This window comes from Hemiscyllium ocellatum, chromosome 4 (assembly GCF_020745735.1).
Source record: "Hemiscyllium ocellatum isolate sHemOce1 chromosome 4, sHemOce1.pat.X.cur, whole genome shotgun sequence".
Taxonomy (NCBI): domain Eukaryota; kingdom Metazoa; phylum Chordata; class Chondrichthyes; order Orectolobiformes; family Hemiscylliidae; genus Hemiscyllium; species Hemiscyllium ocellatum.
This window is the reverse complement of record NC_083404.1, coordinates 47,620,108-47,644,425: the sequence shown is the minus strand read 5'-3', so window position 1 is coordinate 47,644,425 and position 24,318 is coordinate 47,620,108. Positions and strand designations below refer to the sequence as shown.

At 42.1% G+C, this 24,318-nt stretch overlaps 1 protein-coding gene across 5 annotated transcripts in view; it reads right to left on the bottom strand.

Moving 5' to 3' along the window:
* Positions 1-24,069, bottom strand: part of nfatc1 (nuclear factor of activated T cells 1) — a 281,481-nt gene extending 257,412 nt beyond the window's left edge. For 3 of the 5 annotated variants that reach the window (XM_060824246.1, XM_060824250.1, XM_060824251.1), the window contains exon 1: positions 15,958-16,241. In XM_060824246.1, coding sequence (XP_060680229.1) covers positions 15,958-16,117 — 160 coding nt within the window. In that variant the 5' untranslated portion in view covers positions 16,118-16,241. Of the gene's footprint in view, positions 1-15,957; positions 16,242-23,180; positions 23,496-23,970 lie in introns of those variants that run through there. The other 2 variants (XM_060824249.1, XM_060824248.1) reach the window with 2 other exon arrangements.
* Between the last annotated feature and the right edge of the window lie 249 nt (positions 24,070-24,318).

Sequence of the window (24,318 nt, the reverse complement as noted above, 5' to 3'; positions counted from 1 at the left end):
TGCAAGTATCAAGTGCCACCTGTCTCAGAGGCACATGATAATTTGGCTGAACAGGTTGACTGAAAGTAATTATCAAAAGAGTCAGTTTTCATTACAGTCCTCCAAAAAGGGGCATTCACTGTTTTACCTGGATTAATTTTGCTTTAATGTTTTCTCAAAGAAAGAGTGTACAGAAGGTTAGCTGGGACACTGGGTTGGTAGTTAGGAAGCAGAGATCTGTAATATTGCATCCTGTGAATAAACCTACTAACTGGGAAAAAGATTGTAACCTGTTTTATACTTCATCATCTGACTTTGATTCACTTAACACTTGCTACAATGAGAAGTAATTGAGATAAAAGCAGACGCATTTAAGGGGAAGCTGGATAAGTACATGAGTGAGAAAGTAATACAATATTGTTAGATCAAGTAGGCTGGAAAGTGGCCTGTGTGGAGCATAAACAAGATTTTGATGGGGCAAAGGGCATTGTTTTATGCTGCAAAGTTATGTAACACTGTTATATTCAAACCATCTTGGGACATTTTATTACACTAAAGGGTATACAAAGGTAAGTGGTTGTTATTGTATCTCTGAGCCTATCAGCAGTTCAGGATCTGTGAATTCCTTCCCAGACTCTGCTTTTACTGCTGATGATGTGAATTGGCCAAGAAAATGCCACAAATATTTTTACCTTCTTCTTCGATGGAAGTGTTCAACATAAGCTAGATTTAACACTTTATCTTGCGGGAAACTGAAGGTGACATTCTATTTTGCCATGCACCACATGATACACAACAGGGACTTGCCACTCTAACCTTTCAATTAATGTATGAAAATAGGAAGATAGAAAATACATTGTGACATGCTTATAGTCATTGAAGGCTTTTTCTTCTTTCAAACATCATAATATCAAAACCATTTTACCAAATAATCCTATAACACTTGTGCAGCTAAAACTGAATAACTTGTCATTTACCTGCTGTTGCTACGCACAAATTGAGTACTTACATTATGCCTTCCGTGTCATTTATTATCTGCAAAGTGTTTTGGGACACTTGGAGAAATGCTTTTCTGCATCAGTCCTGAACTTGCATTTTACCTCTTAACCTCTCCATCCTGTGGTGTGGCTTAATTTGCAATAATGCTCAGGATTAATTGTTCTTAGTTAAAATAAGACAAGGAAACACCCAAAATTGATCTAATTCCTTTCTCACCTTCAGAGTGTCCCAAAACAATTCACACTTAAATTATTCTTAAAAGGTGGAGTTCCTAAATTATTTATGAAAGAGAGCAAACAAATTCCACCTTGTCAGGCAGATGTCGAATTGTTTAATTCTAAATACTACATCTAATGCATCTCTATGAAAAGATTCCCCTAATTCATTTCCTCTGGTGCTCAGCATCAGACTCATGGCCCTCCACCACATTATTTCCTAATCCTTGGAACTTTCTGTTGTGCCTCAGTGATCAGACTGATTCATAGATTCCCTACAGTGTGGAAACAGGCAATTTAGCCCAACAAGTCAACACTGACCCCCTGAAGCGTAATCCATCCACACCCATTCCCCTACCCTAATATTCTAGATTTCCCCTGACTAATGCACCTAAACCACACATCCCTGAACACTATGGGCAATTTAGCATGGCCAATTCACCTAACCTGCACATCTTTGAGGAAACCAGAGCACCAGGAGGAAACTCACACAGACATAAGGAGAATGTGCAAACTCCACACAGAGTTACCCAAGGCTGGAATTGAACCCAACCCTGGCACTGTAAGGCAGCAGTGCTAACCACTGAGCCACCGTGCTGTCCATGAGACACCGTGCTGCCCATAGTCTATCATCGTCTATTGATCTATTATCAACTTGAATCTTAGCCCACTGATGCAGCCCAGTATTCTGGTTGTTTTCCAGTCTAATCCTCTTCAATTACTGGACACAGTCACTTAGGGTGGAGTCTACCATCAGTCACATCGTGGAACAACTGCAATAGAGCTATCATGAAGGAAGACCCAAATGCAAATATTGACCATCCCCACTCTTTGCTAAGCATGGACAGCCGTTGTTTCTGTTAAACATAAATGCACTTGAAACTTGGAAAATTCCTCAGAGTGAAGGAATCAAATTTATCTCAAAACAATCGTAGAAAATGAAGGATTTTATATTTTGGTTTCACATTGATTTAATGGCCTGGATTTTGTGGTCAGTGCTGAAGTGATGCACTTGCTGCTGACCTTGAAGCTGCCCACAAAGATCTAGCACTCTCTTTTGCATGGATTTAATTCTTCCAAATGCTAATTTAATACACCAACTTCAGGGCATCCCCAGCATCCAACACACACTGCAAACCATGACATAAAAATTGCTGATGATGCTTCAACATTTAGTAATCTTACAGGGAAGCAATATAAAGATTGACATATATATATAATATATATATATATAAATAATATATATGAGATTAATGTGGAAATTGATATATTGTAATCATAATTTTTAAAAATAAAAATATTTCTCATATTAGATAAGTCAGTCATTTTTCTCTTGTGGATTAGTTTTTCAGGCTCAGCAGTGATTGTGACTTTAGAGTTGGGAGTGTGGTGCTGGAAAAGCACAGCAGGTCAGGCAGCATCCGAGGACCGGGAAAATTGACGTTTCGGGCAGACGTCCTTCATCGGGATTCCTGCTCCACAGATGCTGCCTGACCTGCTGTGCTTTTCCAACACCACGCTCCTGACTCTAACCTCCAGCATCTGCAGTACTCTTTTGCCTAGTGATTGTGACTTTTTTCACCATTGTAAACCCCATTACAACAAAACTAAGAATTGCAAAGTGAAAATTCACATCAAATTAGTGATTTCTGGATTATTTCCATTAGCACTGACTTAAACAGTGCACTCTGTGGAGGAGAATGGAATCACGGACGACAACTTCTGGATGTGTGTATAATTGTATGTCAGAATGGTCAGTTTTATAGCGTAATGCCAACAAACACTGACATTTTTCACCATTGCCACCTTTTCACAATGTAAAATATTTCATATGTCTAGCATTATACCAGAATTATTTTCATAAAGAATGGATATCAAAGGTCATCTGCTTAATAATGAATTATTATGGAGACTTTAACACACATTCTTGAATGCATGTATAAAATCCAAATAAAATTGTAAAATAGGTTTACACAGCTAGAAAATACCCCTTCCCAGTCCCTTCCAATGTTGTCATTGAATACCCAAAGAAATTTTTCTCCCAACTTGGTCAAAATTACTAAGTTTCACATGCAGATATGTACAAAACATTTGGGAAAAAAAACTGTACTGTCTTTAAACTAGCAAAATCTCAAATTTACCTCTACACCCTTGCAGTTATCCCTAAAATGGAAACTTTTGTTATGAATATAGATTGGAGAAGTTGGGACTGTTTCCACAGAGAATACAAAATTGAGGGGAGATTTAGAACTAGAATCCCCTCAGTGTGGAAACAGGCCCTTCAGCCCAACAAGTAAACACCAACCCTTTGAAGAGTATCCCATCCCCTACGCTATATTCACCCCTGACTAATGCACCTAACCTACATATCCCTGAATGCTTTGGTCCAATCACGTAACCTACACATCTTTGGATTGTGGGAGTAAAGTGGAGCACCCCAAGGAAATGCGAGCAGACATGGGGAGAATGTGCAAACTCCACACAGTCACCCAAGGCTGGAATTGAACCTGGGTCACTAACGCTGGAGGCAGCAGGCTAACCACTGAGCCACCGTACCAAAAGCCTTCAAAATCATGAGGTAAATGAATAGCAGAGATTGGGAGAAACTGTTCCTGCTCCTGTTCCTGAGAACCAAAGGACACAGTTTTAAAGTGTTTTAAAAATAAAGTGTATGTGAGATGAAACAAAAAACATTTTCAGATGGTGAGTAGTTAGGGTATGAAATGCACAGCTTCAAAATGTTGTGGAAGCAGGTTCAAATGAGGCATTCAAGAGGGCATTACGTGATTATTTAAACGGAAATAATTTGTGCTTCACAGGGAAAAGGTAGATTGACACAAAGTTAAAATGGTCAGAGAGCTGGAGCTGAATGGTCTCCTTCCGCACCATAAGAATTTTGTGACTCTGTGATGGCAGTACATTGATTTAGGAGAAAGTGAGGACTGCAGATGCTGGAGATCAGAGCTGAAAATGTGTTGCTGGAAAAGCGCAGCAGGTCAGTCAGCATCCAAGGAGCAGGAGAATCGACATTTCGGGCATGAGCCCTTCTTCAGGAAGAAGGGCTCATGCACGAAACGTCGATTCTCCTGCTCCTTGGATGCTGCCTGACCTGCTGCGCTTTTCCAGCAACACGTTTTCAGTACATTGATTTACTTAGTTTACCTTCAAAACTTGGACATCAATAGAATCCAGACTGATGGGAAGAACGTCTCCTTATTACTTCTTGTATTTGCCATTTTTGCCAATATCTGGCTACATTTAAAACCGTGTTATTTTAGTTCGGATTCACAGACACTTCCATCTCTGAACTAGCCTGAGGCATTTTCACAACTATATCTGGTTTTCCTGTCCTCATGGCAGATTCAGGTCTGTGACAAGCTGGTATCATGTGAGCACCAGGATAAGTGAGTTGGATTTAGCTTATTTGTCAGAAATGACTAGTGCATGGATGATGACCATTAGAATGTAAACACAGCAGCACCAGTTCCTAGTGAGCAGAGTTCTTCAGTGCAAATTATTCAAAATTTGACGTTGAGCAATGAAGAAATAAATGTGGAAAAATAAGAGAATTTTGAAAAGTGGATGAAAATTATGCTAAAAATTTGATTCACAGACTACAAGATAAATAAAAAAGGCATTGAAATACGGGGAACAAGAAGAAGTCTGGAAAAAGACACAGAAAATGAATTCTCAGTTTTCTAGCTGTTTGATCAGAACTGAGAAGCTACAGAGGTTTCCGTTAGAGTGCAAAGTGATGCACAGCTGAAAGAGGGTCAACCTAAAGGTAGCTGGACGGTGAATGTCACAAAGTAGTTGCAGACAAGCTACAGCAAAAGTGTGAAGATGGTGCAAGACAGACTAGCAGTTGGATGCTGTGGTGGCTGATCTCCTAGAGACTAAAATCTTGCAGATGCTGGAATCCAAGTTAGACAAGCAGGAGGCTGGAAGAGCACAGAAGCCATGCAGAATCAGGAGGTGGAGAAGTCAACATTTCAGGTGTAACCCTTCTTCAAGGCTGGGGATGGGTGTAGGGGGAGCTGCAGATAAAAGGGGTGGTGAAGTGGGGATAGGTGAAGATAGGTAGAGGGTACGACCTGGAGTTGGTCAATGGGGGGAATGAATCTGGTTGGTGGCTGGGAGGAGTGGAAGGGAGGGGGAGGGGCTGACAAAGGAGTCAGGGTAAGGGAAGGGAGGTTATCTGAAATTGGAGAACTCAGTGTTGAGTCCTCTGGCTTGTGGGTTACCCAGGCGGAAGATGAGCTGTTGTTTCTCTAATTTGTGGTTTAGTGTGTTGTGGCAATGGAGGAGGCCAAGAATGGTCATGGCAGAAAAGGAGTGGGAAGGGGTATTAAAATGGGCGGTGACTGGGAGGTCTGGTCAGCCCCTGCGGGCCCGGCTGTGATGCTCGGCGAACTGTTCCCTAAGTTCACGCTTTGTCGCCCTGATGTAGAGAAGACTACTAGGGAGACATGTTTTAGGATTGCATTCCCCCTTCCATTGCTCTAAATCTACCCCCCTCTCCAAACGCTGTGGCTGACCACCTGGCAGGAGTTAGTACAAGCAGATGCAAAGAGATCATTCTCACTTAGAGAGGAACTGGTGTAGGGAAAATTAAAGCTATTATCAGCACTAGCATACTTCATCTCCACAAATTCCAGAATTCACCGACTGTTTTGACAAAAGACAATCTTTAAAAATCATTTCTGTCATTAGTGAAGCTGTAAATTCTATGGAATTTGGATTGGTTGGGGGAACAATACCAGTAATCAAATTTAATAATTTTTCATTCACTTAGCTGGTAATATTAAAGACACACAAAGTAGCTAATGGAGAATAACTCTCATTCATTGCGATAAAGTGCATTTTAATCACCAACATTGACTTGTAAAAGGCTTCAGTACTATTCACTCCTACAAATATTAAATGGAAATCTCCAAAAGCTCAAGCAACAAGATTAGTTTCTTGGACATTTTAAACTCAAGATACTCAGATAGTTAATTAGTTGGTTGTCAGCTTCTTATTTTGTGAAGTTATTTGTTTTTCATTAAATTGTCTTTGAGTTTTCATTACAGATGGAAATTGTAATAATAGCAACAGAGCAGAAAAATCATATGTAGATTCACACTTTCCTATAATCATAGAATCCCTACAGTGTGGAAGCAGACCATTTGGCCTATCAAGTCCACAACGACCCTACAAACAGCATCTCACCCGGACTCACTCCTCTACCCTATCCCTGTAACCCTGCATTTCTCATGGCTAATCCACCTAGCCTGCATATCACTGGACACTATGGACAGTTCAGCACTGCACATCTTTTGATTGTGGGAGGAAAACGGAGCACCTGGAGGAAACACCCACAGACATGGAGAGAATGTGCAATCTCCACAGAGACAGTGACCCAAGACAGAAAGCAAATAAATGTAAGGAGAGAAAGAACAGGAAATATAATTTTTTTTGTTTATATGGCAACTTTCAAGATCTTGGGATTCCTCAAAGTATGGCATAGCCAAAAATGTTATTTTGAAGCATGGTTATTATTGTAATGTAAAACAAATAGGTAAAAATATTTCAGCCTTTACTCCTTTATAGAATTTCACAGAATCCCTCCAGTGTGGAAAGAGGCTGCTCAGTCCATTGAGTCTGCACTGACCCTTTGAAGAGCATCCCACCCAAACCTAGCCACCTACCTGATCCCCATTACCTTGCATTTACCATGGCTAGTCCCCAAAGGCTGTGCATCCCTAACCACAATGGAGGATTTAGCATGGCTAATGCACCTAAGCTCCATACGTTTTGGCCATGGGAGGAAGCAGGAGCACCCATGCAGACCCAGAGAAGATGTACAAACTCCACACAGACAATCACTCAAGGCCAAAATAGAATCTGGGTCCTTGACACTATGAAGAACCTTTCACTGAATCATTGTGCCTCCCTTTCATGTGGATATCGTGACAAATGAATGATTTGAGGGATACTGGCAGCTGCTACTATTAGATTTGATTACTTACAGTGTGGAAACAGGCCCTTCGGCCCAACAAGTCCACACCGACCCGCCGAAGCGCAACCCACCCATACCCTTACATTACCCATTACCTAACACTACGGGCAATTTAGCATGGCCAATTCACCTGACCCGCACATCTTTGGACTGTGGGAGGAAACCAGAGCACCCGGAGGAAACCCACGCAAACACGGGGAGAATGTGCAAACTCCACACAGTCAGTCGCCTGAGTCGGGAATTGAACCCAGGTCTCTAGCGCTGTGAGGCAGCAGCGCTAACCACTGTGCCCCTGGCCCTGAAACTGCATTATACACTGCACAATCAAAATTAATCTATAGTATAAAGTTAAAACAGGAGAGTGGGGATGGAGAACTAACATTTAGAAGGAATTAATCAGTTCATATACACTGGCCTGAACCTTACCAAAACCATCTAAATGTCATTTTTGTTGGCTTCTCTCCACAAGATCGGATGGGTTTTCTAGCCCTATCATCCCAAACATGCCTCATTAACTACCTACTGTAGCCCTGAGGTGCCCCCATTCACTATAGGCGAAGGTACCCAGTACTACTGAGATTCCTGGTGCCAACACCATTTTTTCAAGGCCATTGTGAACACGGTCAAACATTGGGACTTAGATGCTGCCCTGCATGGTTCATGACATCTGCCTCAGACACAGAAGGTAAGAGGAAAATGAAGCCATACTTTCTGGACAGGGACTTTTGAGGTCCTAATGGATAGGGTAGTGCAGAGGAAGGCTGTCTTCTCCCCCAAGCCAGCAGAAGAGGCTACAAGACCAGCTCATGCCAGCCTGGTCTGATATTGTCAGCTTAGTCAGTACAGTCTCAACTGTTGGAGGAGTGCCCAGCAATGTTGACAAAAGGTAAATGACCTTCTTCTTCCAGAGTAAGTGCTACTATCTCTTCTCTGCTACCTCACACTCACTCTCTGCTCATACACATACCTTCCACCAAGGGTCATGCTTAATGTTATATGCAACAACTTCCCTCAGTCACACTCCTCCTTCCAATTCCCCCAGACTGGGAGAACCTGTACGGATACTGCACCTCCTACATACTCACTCTTCCCTCAACTTGCACCAACTATGCCAGTCATTTACTTAACCGTCCCCGCCCTCCCCTTGACTTATTCAAAGACAAAATGACTCACTATCAGGCAGAAAGAGATGAGGCTCCTCACCCCTTAGGAGGGGAGGATCCTGACTGACCACAGAGAGTTGCCAACTGAGCATGCCCAGGTCCTGAACTGCCACTGACAATGCCCTTGATTTAGTGTGCCAGGACTCCCTGTCTGTGGACTATTACCCTTAGATTTTGAGACATTGTCGCTTGGTGATGTCATGTAGTGTGTCTGGCACATGGTGCACATGTGGCATTGTCAAGTAGGGCTTATGCCCGAAACGTCAAATTTCCTGTTCCTTGGATGCTGCCTGACCTGCTGCGCTTTTCCAGCAACACATTTTCAGCTCTGATCTCCAGCATCTGCAGACCTCACTTTCTCCTCAATGTCATCTACTGCATGTGTTGCACCCGGTGAGACGGGGAGACAGGATGCCTTCTTGCGAATCGTTTCAAAGAACGTCTCTGGGACACCTGCACCCACCAACCCCCACTGCCCTGTGGGTGAACACTTCAACTTTCCCTCCCACTCTGTCAAGGACATGCAGTTCCTGTGCCTCCTCCACCGCCAAACCGATACCACCCGAAGCCTGGAGGAGGAACGCTTCATATCCCGCCTTGGGACCCTGCAACCATATGGGATAAATCTGGATTTCAACGGCTTCCTCATTTCTCCTCCCCCGACATTATCTTAGTCCAAGCCTCCAACTCGGCACCACCCTCTGGACTCGTCCATCGTATCCCCTTCTCAGTTATCACCTTCTCCCTCACCTTCATCCACCTATCTCTTTCTCAGCTACCTTCCTCCCAACCCCATCCCCTCTCCCATTTATCTCACAGCCCCGACCCACAAGCCTCATTCCTGATGAAGGGCTTATGCCTGAAACGTCGATTTTCCTGCTCCTCAGATCCTGCCCAATCTGCTGTGCTTTTCCAGCATCACACTCTCTACTCTTAGCTCCAGCATCTGCAGTCCTCTCTTTCTCCTACTACATGGAGCAGAGCTGTTGCACTTCAAAGTGGCAGCATTGAAGTGCAGGACGATACCGTAATTGCATTAATGTGATGAAACTGGTAAGCAAGGAATGCCATGGTCCATGTATGTGGGGTGCGTGAAGTTGTTGTCATTGGTGCTAGATTTGAATTGTTGGTGCCTGGTATCACTTGGACTCCAGCAGTGAGCTGTAGTCACCAGGTAACTGCTCTGACTTTCACATTGGGAATGCTCACTACCTAGTTTCCATCCAACGGACAGTAGAATGTGAAAACGCAGGTTAGGTAATAATGAGATTCTAAATAAATGATCATTCACGCACAAAGGATTCTTGCTGCTTTTCTCACTGATCACAAGCAAGAATCTCAGTTTGCCATTCAACATTTGGTTAGAAGATGGGATCTTTTGTTCTCGACTTGGGGATGTCTCACCCATTTCATCATCTTGGCCCACATCTTTTAGGGGCTGTTAAAGCTCTGCCCATAGCTTTACACAACCAATGCTTTACTTTAGAAGTCTAGACATTTTTGTAATGTAGGATCAGGATGCCATCTACTTGGGTGCATCCCAAATCCTCAAACTCCAACAAAATAAGTGAGCAGATGGTGCAACCAGTGGCCCTAGTGAAAGGATAAACAATAGCCAGTTATAATCACCCCGCCCTTTGTCGAGTATTGCCACAGGACCTTTCGCATTCACAGGACAGGTGGGGATTTGGTTTAAAGTCTCAATTTAAGGATGTTACTTCTGTGATTCCAGGGCTCACTCAGTATTGCACTGTGCATCATTCACCAATAACCTAAGATTTATCATGTGAAAGGAAATCTAAGACAGGTATCGGAAAAACTCTTTCCACTGACCAGTGCTTTAAATTTTGAATGATAGACCAGGCATTGAAACTGGAAAAAAAGATGAGTTTCAAAATGTGACAGAGAACTATAAATGTCAAAAGACCAGATAGGAGATAAGGAGAAATATTTTCACCCAGAAGGTGGTGGGACCTGAAACTCACTGGCTGAAAGGCAGAACCTCTCATCATATTTAAAAATACATGGAGACAATGCACTTGAGGTTCCACAACCGACAGGGCTTCAGCTGGAAGGGCATATTAGACTGGATTGCACTTTAACATGAACGTGACAGGCTGAATAGCCTTTTTTAACACCTTGCTTTTTTTTAATGTTTTCTAATGGGAAACTTTTGACTTGAGAGAAATGAAAACTTATGAAGTGAATGACTTTTTCTTGCCATTATTGTGTGTATGCTCGCAATAATTGATCTCCCATGACACTAACAACTAGCAGTCAGAACTTACCAGTTAATTTTTTTTTACATAGTCCATGGCTTATGTATCAGATTGATATCCCATTCTCTCCTGCTATCTCCTACTGACTTCATACAAATACGTCCCAATGGTAAAACTGACACCTACCTTCCCAGAGCCCCTTCACTCTTCAACACTCTATATTTGAAACACTGATGAATACTATATTTGAATAAATCATTAAGATTCATAAAATATACTGGTATTCAGGACTCAGTTCAAGGCTGCAGTCTAGGATTTAAGTGGCAGTTATCAACTTTGAGTTGTGTACTTACAGCCTGTGATGCAATGTGATTCATGTAACACTCAAACTTAGCAAGCAACCCAAAGTGTTTCTAAGCAGCAGAAGACAACAGGTGGGAGAAACATTAATGGAAACCAGTGAAGATCTAGCCAAAGAGATTCATTTGCAGAAATATTATAAAGAACAAGGAGGAACTTGAAAAGAGAATTTCACAGTGTTTAATAAACCTAAGACATTGTAGATGACAGGTCAGATGGAAAGCACAGTTAAAAAGGATATGATATCCAAGGTTTTATTAAAAGAGGCATAGAATGCAAAACCAAGGATATAATATTAAACATATATGAGACACTAATTGGAATATCATATGTTATTTGGGAAAGAATGTGAAGGTAATAGACAGAGTGCAGAAAAGATTCATGAGAATGTTCCAAGGATGCAGAACATCTGTTATGAAGAGGAGATAAAGAAGCTACAATTGTTTTCCTTGCAGAAGGAAAGGCAGAGAGGAGATTTAATAGGAGTATACAAAACCATGAGGGTCTGGAAAAAGTGGATGGAAGAAACTGTTCTCACTCAAACGGTAGAGAATGAGACAGTACAAATTTAAAGTAATTGATAAAAGGAAAAAAAAAGTGACGTCACAAACTTTTGTCATGCAACAAAGTGCTGAGATATTTATATCATCGATAATCATAGGTGAGGTGCCAGAAGACTGGAGGTTGGCTAACATGGTGCCAATATTTAAGAAAGGTGGTAAGGAAAAGCCAGGGAACCATAGACTGGTGAGCCTGACAATAGTGGTGGGCAAGTTGTTGGAGGGAATCCTGAGGGACAGGATTTACATGTATTTGGAAAGGCAAGGACTAATTAGGGATAGTCAGCATGGCTTGACGTGATTGAGTTTTTTGAAGAAGTAACAAAGAGGATTAATGAGGGCAGAATGGTAGATGTGATCTATATGGACTTCAGTAAGGCGCTCAACAAGGTTCCCCATGTGAGACCGGTTAGCAAGGTTGGATCTCACGACATACAGGGAGAACTAGCCATTTGGATACAGAATAGCTCAAAGGAAGAAGACAGAGGGTGGGGGTGGAGGGTTGTTTTTCAGACTGGAGGCCTAAGACTAGTGGAGTGCCACAAGAATCAGTGCTGGGCCCTCTACTTTTTGTCATTTACATAAATGATTTGGATGCGAGCATAAGAGGAACAGTTAGGAAGTTTGCAGATGACACCAAAATTGGAGGTGTAGTGGACAGCGAAGAGGGTTACCTCAGATTCCAACAGGATCTGGACCAGATGGGCCAATGGGCTGAGAAGTGGCAGATGGAGTTTAATTCAGATAAATACAAGGTGCTGCATTTTGGGAAAGCAAATCTTAGCAGGATTTATACACTTAATGGTAGGGTCCTAGGGAGTGTTGCTGAACAAAGAGACCTTGGGGTGTAGTTTCATAGCTCCTTGAAAGTGGAGTCGCAGGTGGATAGGATAGTGAAGAAGGCATTCTTATTGGTCAGAGTATTGAGTACAGGAGTTGGGAGGTCATGTTGCGGCTGTACAGGATATTGGTTAGGCCACTGTTGGAATATTGCGTGCAATTCTGATCTCCTTCCTATCAGAAAGATGTTGTGAAACTTGAAAGGGTTCAGAAACGATTTACAAGGTTGGAGGATTTGAGCTATAGGTAGAGGCTGGATAGGCTGGGCCTTTTTTCCTGGAGCTTTGGAGGCGAAGGGGTGTCCTTATAGAGGTTTATAAAATTATGAAGGGCATGGATAGGATAAATAGACCAAGTCTTTTCCCTGGGGTCAGGGAGTCCAGAATTAGAGGGCATAGGTTTAGGGTGATAGGGGATAGATATAAAAGAGATCTAAGGTGCAACTTTTTCACACAGAAGGCTATATGTGTATGGAGTGAGCTGCCCGAGAAAGTGGTGCAGGCTGGTACAATTGCAACATTGAAAAGGCATTTGGATGGGTATACGAATAGGGATATGGCCAGGTGCTGGCAGCTGGGACTAGATTGGTTTAGGATATCTGGTCAGCAGAGATGGGTTGGACCGAAGGATCTGTTTCCATACTGTACATCTCTATGACTCTAAGTAACAAAGAGGATTTATTAGAGCAAAGTGATAGACATGATCGATACGGACTTCAGTAAGACATTTGACAAAGTTCCTCATGGTAGACTGCTTAGCAAGATTAGATCTCATGGAACACAGGGAGTACTAGCCAACTGGATACAGAACTAGCTCAAAGGCAGAAGACAAAGAGTGGTGGTGGAGGGTTGCTTTTCACACTGGAGGCCTGTGACCAGTGACGTGCCACAAGGATCAGTGCTGGATCCATTGCTTTTCATCATTTATATAGATGATTTGGATGTGAACATAGGAGGTATAAGTTAGTAAGTTTGTGGATGACACCAAAATTGGAGGTGTAGTTGACAGCAAAGAAGGTTACCTCAGAGTACAATGGGATCTTGATCAGATGGGCCAATTGATTGAGGAGTGGCAGATGGAGTTTAATTTAGATAAATGCGAGATGCTGCATTTTCGTATGCTTTCCTTTATTGGTCAGTGTATTGAGTACAGGAGTTGGGAGGTCATGTTCCTCCTGTACAGGACATTGGTTAGGCCACTTCTGGAATATTGAGTGCATTTCTGGTCTCCTTCCTATCAGAGGAATATTGTGAAACTTGGAAGGGCTCAGAAAAGTTTTACAAGGATGTTGCCATGGTTGGAGGATTTGAGCTATAGGGAGAGGTTGAAGAGGGCGAAGACTGTTTTCCCTGGAGTATTGGAGGCTATGGGGTGACCTTATAGAGGTTTATAAAATCATGAAGGGCATGGATAGGTTAAATAGACAAGGTCTTTTCCGTGGGGTTGGGGGAGCCCAGAACTAGTGGGCATAGATTTAGGGTGAGAAGGGGTAGATATAACAAGGATCTAAGGGGGCGGCACGGTGGCACAGTGGCATGGTGGTTAGCACTGCTGCCTCACAGTGCTGGAGACCCGGGTTCAATTCCCGACTCAGGCGACTGACTGTGTGGAGTTTGCACATTCTCCCCGTGTCTGCGTGGGTTTCCTCCAGGTGCTCCGGTTTCCTCCTACAGTCCAAAGATGTGCAGGTTAGGTGAATTGGCCAGGATAAATTGCCCGTACTGTTAGGTAAAGGGGTAAATGTAGGGTATGGGTGGGTTGCGCGTCGGCGGGTCGGTGTGGACTTGTTGGGCCGAAGGGCCTGTTTTCACACTGTAAGTAATCTAATCTAAGGGGAACTTTTTCCACACAGAGGGTGGTGTGTGTATGGAATAAGCTGCCAGAGGAAGTGGTGGAGGCTGGTACAATTACAGCATTTAAAACATATCTGGATGGGTATATCAATATGAAAGGTTTAGAGGGATATGGGCCAAATGCTAGTAAGTGGGACTAGATAAAGTTAGGATATCTGGTCAACATGGACGAGTTGGAATGAAGGGTCTGTTTCCGTGCTGTGCATCTCTATGGCCCTATGACTCTGTGGTCAGATTTTGGAATGTGAGGTTTGAGAATATTGTGGAAGCAGATTCAAGTGAAGCATTCAAGAGAGACTTAAACTGTTATTTGAAATGGAACAATGTTTGGGGAGAAAACAAGAGAACGGCACTGAGGGAGATGCATATTTGGAGCACTGACAAAATGGGCTGAATGGCCTCCTTCTGCAATTATTCTGTAAATGTAGCTAAAGGCTGTAAAGGAGGGAGGGATTGAAGGAAGCTGAGTCACATGAGCAGACGGTGTAAGTATAGCTGATAGCTGCAGAAATTGAGAAAAAAAATCCACGGAGAGATTTGTGGATGAGGACAAAGAGAGTGCATGTGATGAGAAGTGAAATGGACATTGGTGGATAAAATGTAGTTTAGTTTTAGAAGACTTCCAGATTATGGAATACAGGGAACCACAACGAACAAGAAGACCTCGAGCCTTATAGAAGCGGGATGCGGGCAGGGGGTGGGAGCGGGGGCAAGATTATGCCCAGCATCTCCTGCATTTGCAGAATGAATCAAGAGCAGAGGAGGCCTTTGTGGTGGTCATTAGGATGTACGAACTGAAACTTAATACTGTAGCGGATTAAAAAGGACACAGAGGTGACACATGGTTTAACTTGATTCTGAATGAATAATCGTGTGGGAGGATGGAATCGGTGTGAGGAAGTGGAGATTTTAAAAATAGTTGAACAGATGGCTCTGAGCTGGTCATTGTTAACCTAGAAGTTCTATATCATTCACAATCGTTTGACAAAACATAGTGGTTCCCGCCTGATGGTTCTGATCATTGCTAAATATCCATGACCTGTATTCACTGACTAACATTAAATAACCTGGTACACGGTGTTATCTAGAGTGTTCCTTTTCTCGGACTAAGCAATTGTTAAAACAGTTCCACAGGCCAACAAATAAACACGAGTCATCACCAAAGCGGTCTCCTTAATATTAGAAGGAGCCGTCTTAAATACAATAGACACCCTTGCTGTCCGGGTCAATTCGACCTGTCTTGCACAAGGAGTGGTTTAGTCATTAATAAAGGGATAAATCATCCCGAGTAGTCAACCCGTTTTTTTTCTCCCCCGAATGATTTTTGATACCAGTTTCTAGCCAAGCGTTGTGTTTAAATGCAAGTGGGAGTTAATTAAGGAGAGGCAACAAATCGGCAAATGATGTCGCGACATTTGACCGCATTTTCAGCTGAACAGAAGAAAAACAGGAAATTAAGGGCGTATATAGATTAGAGCAGTGTCACAAGAATAAATGCACAGGCACGTGGGTACATTCAACTCAATCTAAAATGTAACGATGGCATTTACCGCCTCTTTCATACATTTCTGCCACTTAATATAAGCTGTCTTTCAACAGGTGCGCCGAGAGGGCAAATACCCCCGACTATACTCAACTGCTTCCGACCTGTTCTCATAGAAAGGGGGTAAATAAAATAGAGTAGGGAAGAACGAGCGAGTAGAAGCCAGTGCGGGTCTCCCAGCACTGCCTTGGGAAAATCTCAAAGTCGTGTGTGTGCTGTACAAACCTCCGGGGCTGCCCGAGGCTGCATCGCGCTGGTTAAACTCGAAGAGGAAGCTAAAGTCAAACTCTTCCTCATCCTGGCATACGGAGGTCATGGGTGCGGAGTTACTCGGAGGCGACGGCACAGCGGTACCCACTCCACTTTCCCCTCCGACACGCTGCATTCCAGGAAAGCGACTCTGATCGGGGGCTTCGGAGTGAATTAAACTTGCCAACTCTTCACAGTGTAAATAAAAAGCACAGCATCGCTGTTACTCCTGCAACGATCGACCTCTCCTGGACAAGCACCCAGCTGCTATCTATTTTGATTTTGCTGTAGCTACAGTTCACGTTTTTCTCTCCTCTGTGTTTCGACGAGTTAATTTCCTTCGTAATCGCACTCAATCGATTTCCGGGTTTCAAGAGTCACACAGTGTGTTCCTCTCCTCATATTTTAATATCTATGTGAGAACAGTCCATCTATGCGCCCCCCCACCCCCTACCCACCGTGCACTTTCTACACTGAAAACAAAGGTCACTATTCAGCACAGTTATAGAAGTATATGACTGAACGGTTCTAATCTGAATACTGATTCATGTTAGCTGATTTAACTTCACAGGTCGGGATATCAATCATACTCTCACAGAGAGGAAAAATCATGTATTTTGAATCTGATAAACTGAGGGTTTTTTTTTAAAGGTCACCTCGACCTGAAAAGTTAATTCACAGATGTTGTTTGACCTGCAAGCATTAACAACACTTTCTTATTTCTATTTCAAATTTCCAACCTCCATGTGTTCTAGTTTATATTATTGTTTTAGGCTATAAATCCAAAATTAATCGTTTCAAGCCATGTTTTATTCTTTAAGTTCTGGCATTCACAAAGTAATATACTCTATTGCTATTTCAGTTTTTCTGTGTTATCTGCTACTCAAATGGCATTAGCAGTAACATGTTCATGCATTTGGGCGGAAGACCTTTCCTCCAATTAGTTTATTCTTCAAATCTCCCATGGGTTCCTTACCAGAACTACAACCCTGTAACCAATTTATTAACAGGAGTCCATCTCCTCACTTTTGTTTTTAAAGCTGCCAATTTTTATTTCATTTATTCTCCGGATGTTGGCAACATTAACAAGACCACATTTATTGCCCATTCCTAGTTGTTCTGAGGAGATGGCAGTAGTCCTCTCCAACTGCTCCAGTTTTTATGGTGAACATTTTCTCACACAGGTATTGGTTAGGGAATTCCAGCACATTGACTCAATGACAAACAAAATCGTATTCACAAGTCATATCAATGAGAGATTTGGAGAGATACTTGCATGCGAAGTATTCCCAAGATATTACTGTTGGTTCTTCTTGGTCTACCAAGGTATGTTGTTGCAATAATGTTGGCAAGTTGCTACAGTGTAGCTTGTAAATATCCAAAAACTATGGCCATAGTGTGCTGGCACTGAATACAGGGTGCCCTAAAAACTGTTCCAAGCTGAATGGTATTGAGCTTCTTCATCTTTCTTGAGCTGCACCAACCATTTAAATTATGAGTATTCCAATACATACCCAATTTGGATCTTATATGGATTATGAGGGGCTGCAATGAGTCAGTCATTGAGTTATAGGTTTCCTAGCCTTCAGCATTGCTCTAGTAGCCACAGTGTTGACCATGCCTCATGCATTTAGCTTTCTGGTCAATGATGGAGTTCAAGGTGACAATATTGGAAGTACTTGGCGGTGATGTTAAAGGTTGGGGGACATAGTTATTTTTCCTATGTATTTATTGCGTATTTATTTATTTTTTAATTTATTTTGTGTATTTATTTTTTGCTGAAGTTTCCTTCCACCTTTCAGTCCAAGCAAAGATATTATCTAGATTCCAATGTAGGCTGGTGTGAATGGTTTCATTTTATTAGAGTAGCTGTGACTGAAGTTGAGCATAGGTCCAGTTTTGAGGTCAAGTTGAGAAAAGGCTATTAATGATGCAATGAAAGTGGTTGGGTGGAGGACACTTCACTGAGAAATTCTTGAGCGTATACGATAATTGGTCTCCAACAAACACATCAGCTTATGTTTCGACAGGTATGACTTCAGCCTTCTGAAGGTTTCCCTTTAACTTCTGTTAATGTTCAATTGCTAAGGTTCCTATTCAATCACATGCTGGCTTGACAGCGAGTGCAGCAACCCTTACAATTCTGTTGGCATTTCACTCAAATCAGTTGAAGAAAAATTTGATCAATATACTACCCCATTGCTTATTTATATCATAATTATATCACACTAATTGAAAAGTGCTTCATAATTTTCCTGTTTTCTTTGCTACCTTTTCATCCTCAAATATCTAAAAACTCAGTACCGAAAGGGACCAGAGGTGAGAGGTATAAGGCATGAAGGCAGTAGCAAAGAAGACAAAGATTCGGTACTTTTCTTTTAATTCTCAATTGACTTGATCCCAAACTTTCAAACAGAAACAAAACATAAAAACATCTTACTTAACATCTCCTTTTATCCATCAAATGTATAAAATTTCCATCTTGCTCCATGTGCAATATTCAACTTTTCCTTCCATGTAACTATGTAGGCATTACAGCTTAATATAACTCCTAACAATTTATGTTTAATCTTTGCTTTGTTGGAACTGATGAAATTTCCACCGCAAGAGCATGTGATTCACTGAACTTATTTGATTGGTAAAAGGTTGAGTACATATTTCACAATGTTTTAGTGCAGTCATCTCATTTCAAAGATTGTGTTTAATTGGCACATGCAAAATACTATCTGCTGAACAATATATAACTTACAAAAAGTTTACACTGAAATTAATTTATAGGATTTCAACAATCAAAACTCTCATTGTCAGAAGACAACTTGTCTCTCACTTTTCAAACTTTTTGTTACTTATATGGTTTGATTTGGTTTTTAAAAAATCATCACTTTACATTATTTTTAACATGTCTCCCATAACAATTGAGCATTGAAATTAGAAGTTCCAATCTCTTTTCCTGCATTGTTCTCCTATCACATTCTCCATTCTCAAATTGTTCAATTTTCTGGTCGTATCAAGAGAGACCTACTATTTGTATATTTGCAAGGTGCCTGCATCTTGTGTTGTGTACACAGTGGATCTGGTTGGTGCACATCTGCTTATCACTGTTATTGGTGTGATCAGCCTCTTATCACAGGGACTCTCTGATCTGGTTTGTGCCATCTGTTAGACGAGGCAGACAACATTGATAAGACGTGGGTATGCTCTCCAAGGGGATTTCCTTTCCTTACAACTTAAACCAATGAATTCAGAACACTACAGAGATTTCAAAATTGTCTTTTTTAAATGACTATTTTTAAACATTTGAGACTCAATTAAAATAATAGTCTCTTTTCACTAACATTTCCATTTTGCTACTTAAATATGAATTATTTTTGTACCCTTCGTCATTTGTTGGTACACAAGTGCAATGCTTAGCTATCAAAGCATAATAATTCACACAAAGGTTAATAGGATGGCAATTTTGAAATTAGAAAACACAGACATGAAATAGGTGTAGGATAATGCACTCATTCTTTTATGTGCCCCACGTGTTTATTTTTAAGTGCTTTCTCTTCTAAAAAATAGGTGGGGCCTAAAATAAAATTTCAGTTATAGAGAAAAAGAGAAGTTGTCGTTATTGTACCAAATCCTTGGGGACAACCTTTTTAGATTTTTAAAAAGTAATTTCAACTGAGTTTTCAGTCTGTTTTGCAAAAAATGGCAACATTGTAGACAAAACAATTATCTAGTGCAAATAGGTTTCTCCTAAATCTTGTAATGTATGTGTGCGGGAGTGACCATTCTGCTAACCAAAGGAATTAACCTGGCAACATAAAAGTGGAGATATCAAGAAAAATAAAGCAAAAAATTGATTTGCTCTTTGAAGTTCCTTCCCGGAGTGTCTCACTTCATTTCTGCCTCTTCTCAATAATCAAGTTTAAATCAGCAAATAAGGGAAGCATGCAGCTACTTTGACTACTTTTATTTCTTGTGCTGAAATGATACCAGGGAGGAATTAATAGGGGTGAGGCACAAGTAGCTTAAGTTGACTGCAACAAGAGTGGATGGTTTCTTAACTGATTTGCCTGCAAGTTCAGGTGTTTTAATACAGTTGTGAAGGAGCAGTTGTTTCCACTTGCTCATGTTCAGTCACCAAAGAGCATATTTAAAATAACTGGCAAAGCAATTCTAAAGAAATTATCAGTTTTTTTTATGTACAAGCAAGTATGATCAGGAAATCACTAACTAAAACAGTGGAGTAACTGATTTGGCAGTTATTTTCGGATAGCATTTGAAATGTAAAAAAATTCCAATATTCTGAAGAAACAACAGTGGGTATCAGACTGTCTGTCAGAGAGCAGCATATGCAAACTGATCTGAATGACCACCTTCTATGTTGTTTGACTCCATGTTTTCTGTAAAGGAATTATATTAGATTACCACTAGGTAAGAATCAGTGTAGTCTGCAATACTGCAATTCTGAGTTATTCTTTATACAAACTTTACTGTTCCAATAATGACTACATGGCTAGTAAGAATGTGTCACAGACTGTATCAGTAATGTGTAAAACTTCTACCTTTGTGTTTTTTTTTGGGTAGGTGCCGAATGTGGAAATGGAACCAGTAGCACCAATGAAATTTCTGGCAGCTACAGGGTGAACTGTGCTCAACATGATGTGTTGAAGGCATACATCTTTGATGTCACACGGTGTGAATTGTGGCATGGAGTTTCTCTCCCCTCTGAGTCAGGAGGCTATGGGTTTAAGTTCCAATCTAGTACGAGTGGAGAAAAAGGTAAAAAGTAAAGGTGCTATCATCTTATCCGATCATAGGGCTGCTTTTTCATTACAGAAAGTGGTGGTTTAACCAGGTCAGAGGAAATGCTGTGTTGTTAGTTGCGCTTTTTTTCAGAAGTAGTTTTAAATTAAGATTCTGTCTGCCTGCTCAGGTAACTTATGAGGAATAAATGAGCTCTCCATAATATACTTGCCAATATTTATCATTCAAAAAAAAAACACTACTTCAGAAAAATATAGTTAAAAGTCACACACCAGATTATAATCCAACAGGTTTATTTGGAAGTACAAGCTTTCAGAGCGCTGCTACCTGACAAAAGAGCAGTGCTCTAAAAGCTAGTACTTCCAAATAAACCTATTGGACTATAATCTGGTGTTGTGTGATTTTTAACTTTGTCCACACCAGTCCAACACCAGTAGCTCCACATCAGAAAACTATGGCAATTGACTCATTGTGACTTAAGAGTTTGCTGTGGGCAATCTGGTGTCCAACTTTCCTACGAGACAGCAATGACTGCAGTGCAAAGAATACTTTCTTAACTGGAAGATCCTGTGATTGTAAAAGGTGCCTTACAAATGCTTTTTTTTCAACATATTCCCATGTTTTAGAAACTTAATTTGATCAAGATACACCTAATCGGTGATAACCTATCATTGCACTCTTCAGAAATTATTTTTAACTGGGAGCCTTAATGTTTGTGGGTGTGAAAGAGAGGAGTCAAATTGCAAGCCTTTGAAAACTTCAGATCTTTAAAAAAATGAATGCAACCTTAAAAAAATTACCATTTACACTTTAAAGGAGGAGGCAAATTCATGCCTTTTTTGCTGATTTTATAGCGGATTGGTGCTCTCGAAACTCCCTCCTGAAGTATTCACACTTCAATGCTGACGTCAAGGAAAACAAGATCTGCAGTGTGATTAAGCCTGGACTGCTTCAATATAGTGACGTGTCAAAAGTATACCTCTGCTGTCTTTTCAAGCAAGTGGTCCTTTGTTGGAGCACTAAGGACATTTAAGATGTCACAAAGTTGGATTAACAATTTCTTCTCAAGTGTATATGTAACGCGCATTGTTACATTTGAATGCTAGATTCTTGCGTGAATCCATATCTCAAATTGCCTTCGTCTAACTGACTGTAGATCCAGCGAGAAACACTCTTAATGTTTTGCTTGCTCGGGAGACCACTAGTGGTTGATACCGAGATGTGCTTCTTTCGTGTCCACATGGTTCAGGTCCCGCCCCTCAGCCCTTTTCTGTTTACTGAATCTCAAATTGATGACAGGCACTCGTGCAGGCATCCCTTCAGACAAAGGTACCTGCGCACTCCCACACCCGCCGCATGCACAAATTAATACACACAAACACATGCCCTGTCATCCCCCAGTTCGCATCCTGAAAGTGCCTTGTGCTGAGCTAGCCTTCAACTAAAAATATTGATTTAAGTGAGCAATAAAAGAAGGTGGGGGACATTGCAAAGGACTCCTTCAAAGAGCTAGTACAAGCACAATGGGCAGAGTGGCTTCCTTTCGCGCTGTATCGTCCTGTGACAAAAGAGGAGTCGCTCACAGCCGTTCACCTCTGTTTAAGTCAATGTTGACGAAATGTAGTTTACGTTTGCGTTGCCAGTTCGGGGTGTACGTAATGGAAATGGTCTTACATATGGGAGTGGGACAATTCTTTTTTTCAAAATGAAAATCTGGTCATTTTATATCCAGTTGACAGCTCATTAATCACATGAGACGCGTGTAACATCTTGAATGAATGCCAAGTGGGTTTGAATTAGAATGTGTACTTTGGCAGAGATTGCCGCTGCCCAGACTTTTGAATTAGACCATTCAGATAGTTTTCTTCCCCCCCCCCAAACCTCCCCCTGACCACTTCTGCCAAGAGAGAGCAACACAGTTTCCCCTCCGATTGCTCAGCGGTGTCGCTGCATTAAGTAGCTGGGCAAATTGTGCAAATGATGGACAAGAATATCGAACAATATTCAGCCAACTGAAAACGTCTTTAATGTGACACATCAATGCATCTCGGTCATTATTGACAATGAATAGGAGCGCACAGAAAGACTCTTCTGTGAGCAGACAGGAGACCTCAGCAAATAACCGGACTTTACATAGGTCTGCACTGTATCAGTGAGAAAGGCTGGGGAAACACCCTTACTGCCTATCAACATCAACACTCCCACCAATCTCAGCATTTTAATTGTTAACCTGGCAATTTTACATCAAGAATTGCATTTCTTACCCTCTCGTTCCAAACGCAAATATTTTCGTTAATATTAATCACTCGCATAAATTTAACAACCCACCCTTGCGAATCCCCAGTTCTCGATTTCACGTCACCAGATGAAAGGGAAACTCATGTCACAGTCTTAAAGAAAAGTAACTCCTCAAACCAATAAGTTCAGTAGGAAAACGAGTTTACCTTCCTCTGCAGATTTCATGCTGCCTTGGAGATAGGACGATGAGGGGAGACCCCCAAACACAAACCAAACTCTCCTTTTTGATGTTGTTCTTCCTCCTTTGCTTATTCCCAGGGATTCCGCAGCAAGGAACCGGTCTGCGAGAGATTGACAAAGCATTCAGTCAGTGGCATTCTGGTGCATTTCGCCTCTCCTGTTGCTTTCCAGGGGTGGTTTGTTTTTTTTTCGCCAGTGTTGGGAACGGCAGTGATTCCCCCCAAAAAAAACCCACCACAACTGGAATGTGAGTTGTGGCTGCGGGGCTGGTGCTAATGCTGCTGCTTGCTGCAGTGATGGACAGGAGTTTCCCTGGGCAGGAGCTGAGCTCTGTTGATGTGCAATGTGAGTGAGTGAGTGTGATGGAGAGCTGCCAGCAGCTGAGACTGTGTGTCAGACACACTCCCACTCACACAGACTGACACACTCCGGGAGGCGCGGGGGATTTTTTTTCCCAAAAAAAGAAAAGCTGGAAAACACCCCAGAGACGCGTGCACGCCCCCTCCCGTGCGGGCGCGCGCCGTGCCGGCCAAAGTTCCCCCCCCCCACGCCTACAGCATTCTCATCTCCAAAGGCGTGAGCGACTCGGCTCGCGCGCCCGAGACGCGCTCTCCCTCCCCTCCCGTGCGTGTGCACGCGCCCCCCTCCCCAATCCAACTGGCGCGTGCACTCTCCCCTCCCCGCCCCCCATCACAATCCGCTACCACGAGCTCCTGGACATAGCCCCCTGGCGGGGGGAGCCGGCCCTTCACTCACCAGCTCTAGGACAAGGGATTACTGGGGAAGGGGGCTGCGGGTGGGTGGCCGCTCAAACCACCCCCCCTCCCTCCCGCGTCCACTTTGCTGCTCGCACTTGATCTCTCGATGCCCCGGCTGACTCCTGGGGCTGGCACTCTTTGGTACCGCCCGCAAAGCGGCTGTCTGCTGCTGCTGGAAGCTGAAATGAAAACTGCCACGCTACTACCTGTTACCTGACATAACATCCAATCAGTAAAGGACAACTCTACTCCTTCATAATTATAGTAACGCTCGAACTGTTATATCCATGCTCGTTGTGTGCTGTCTGTGCAGCGAGCCAAGGCAGCTCAAAACATATTACGAAGA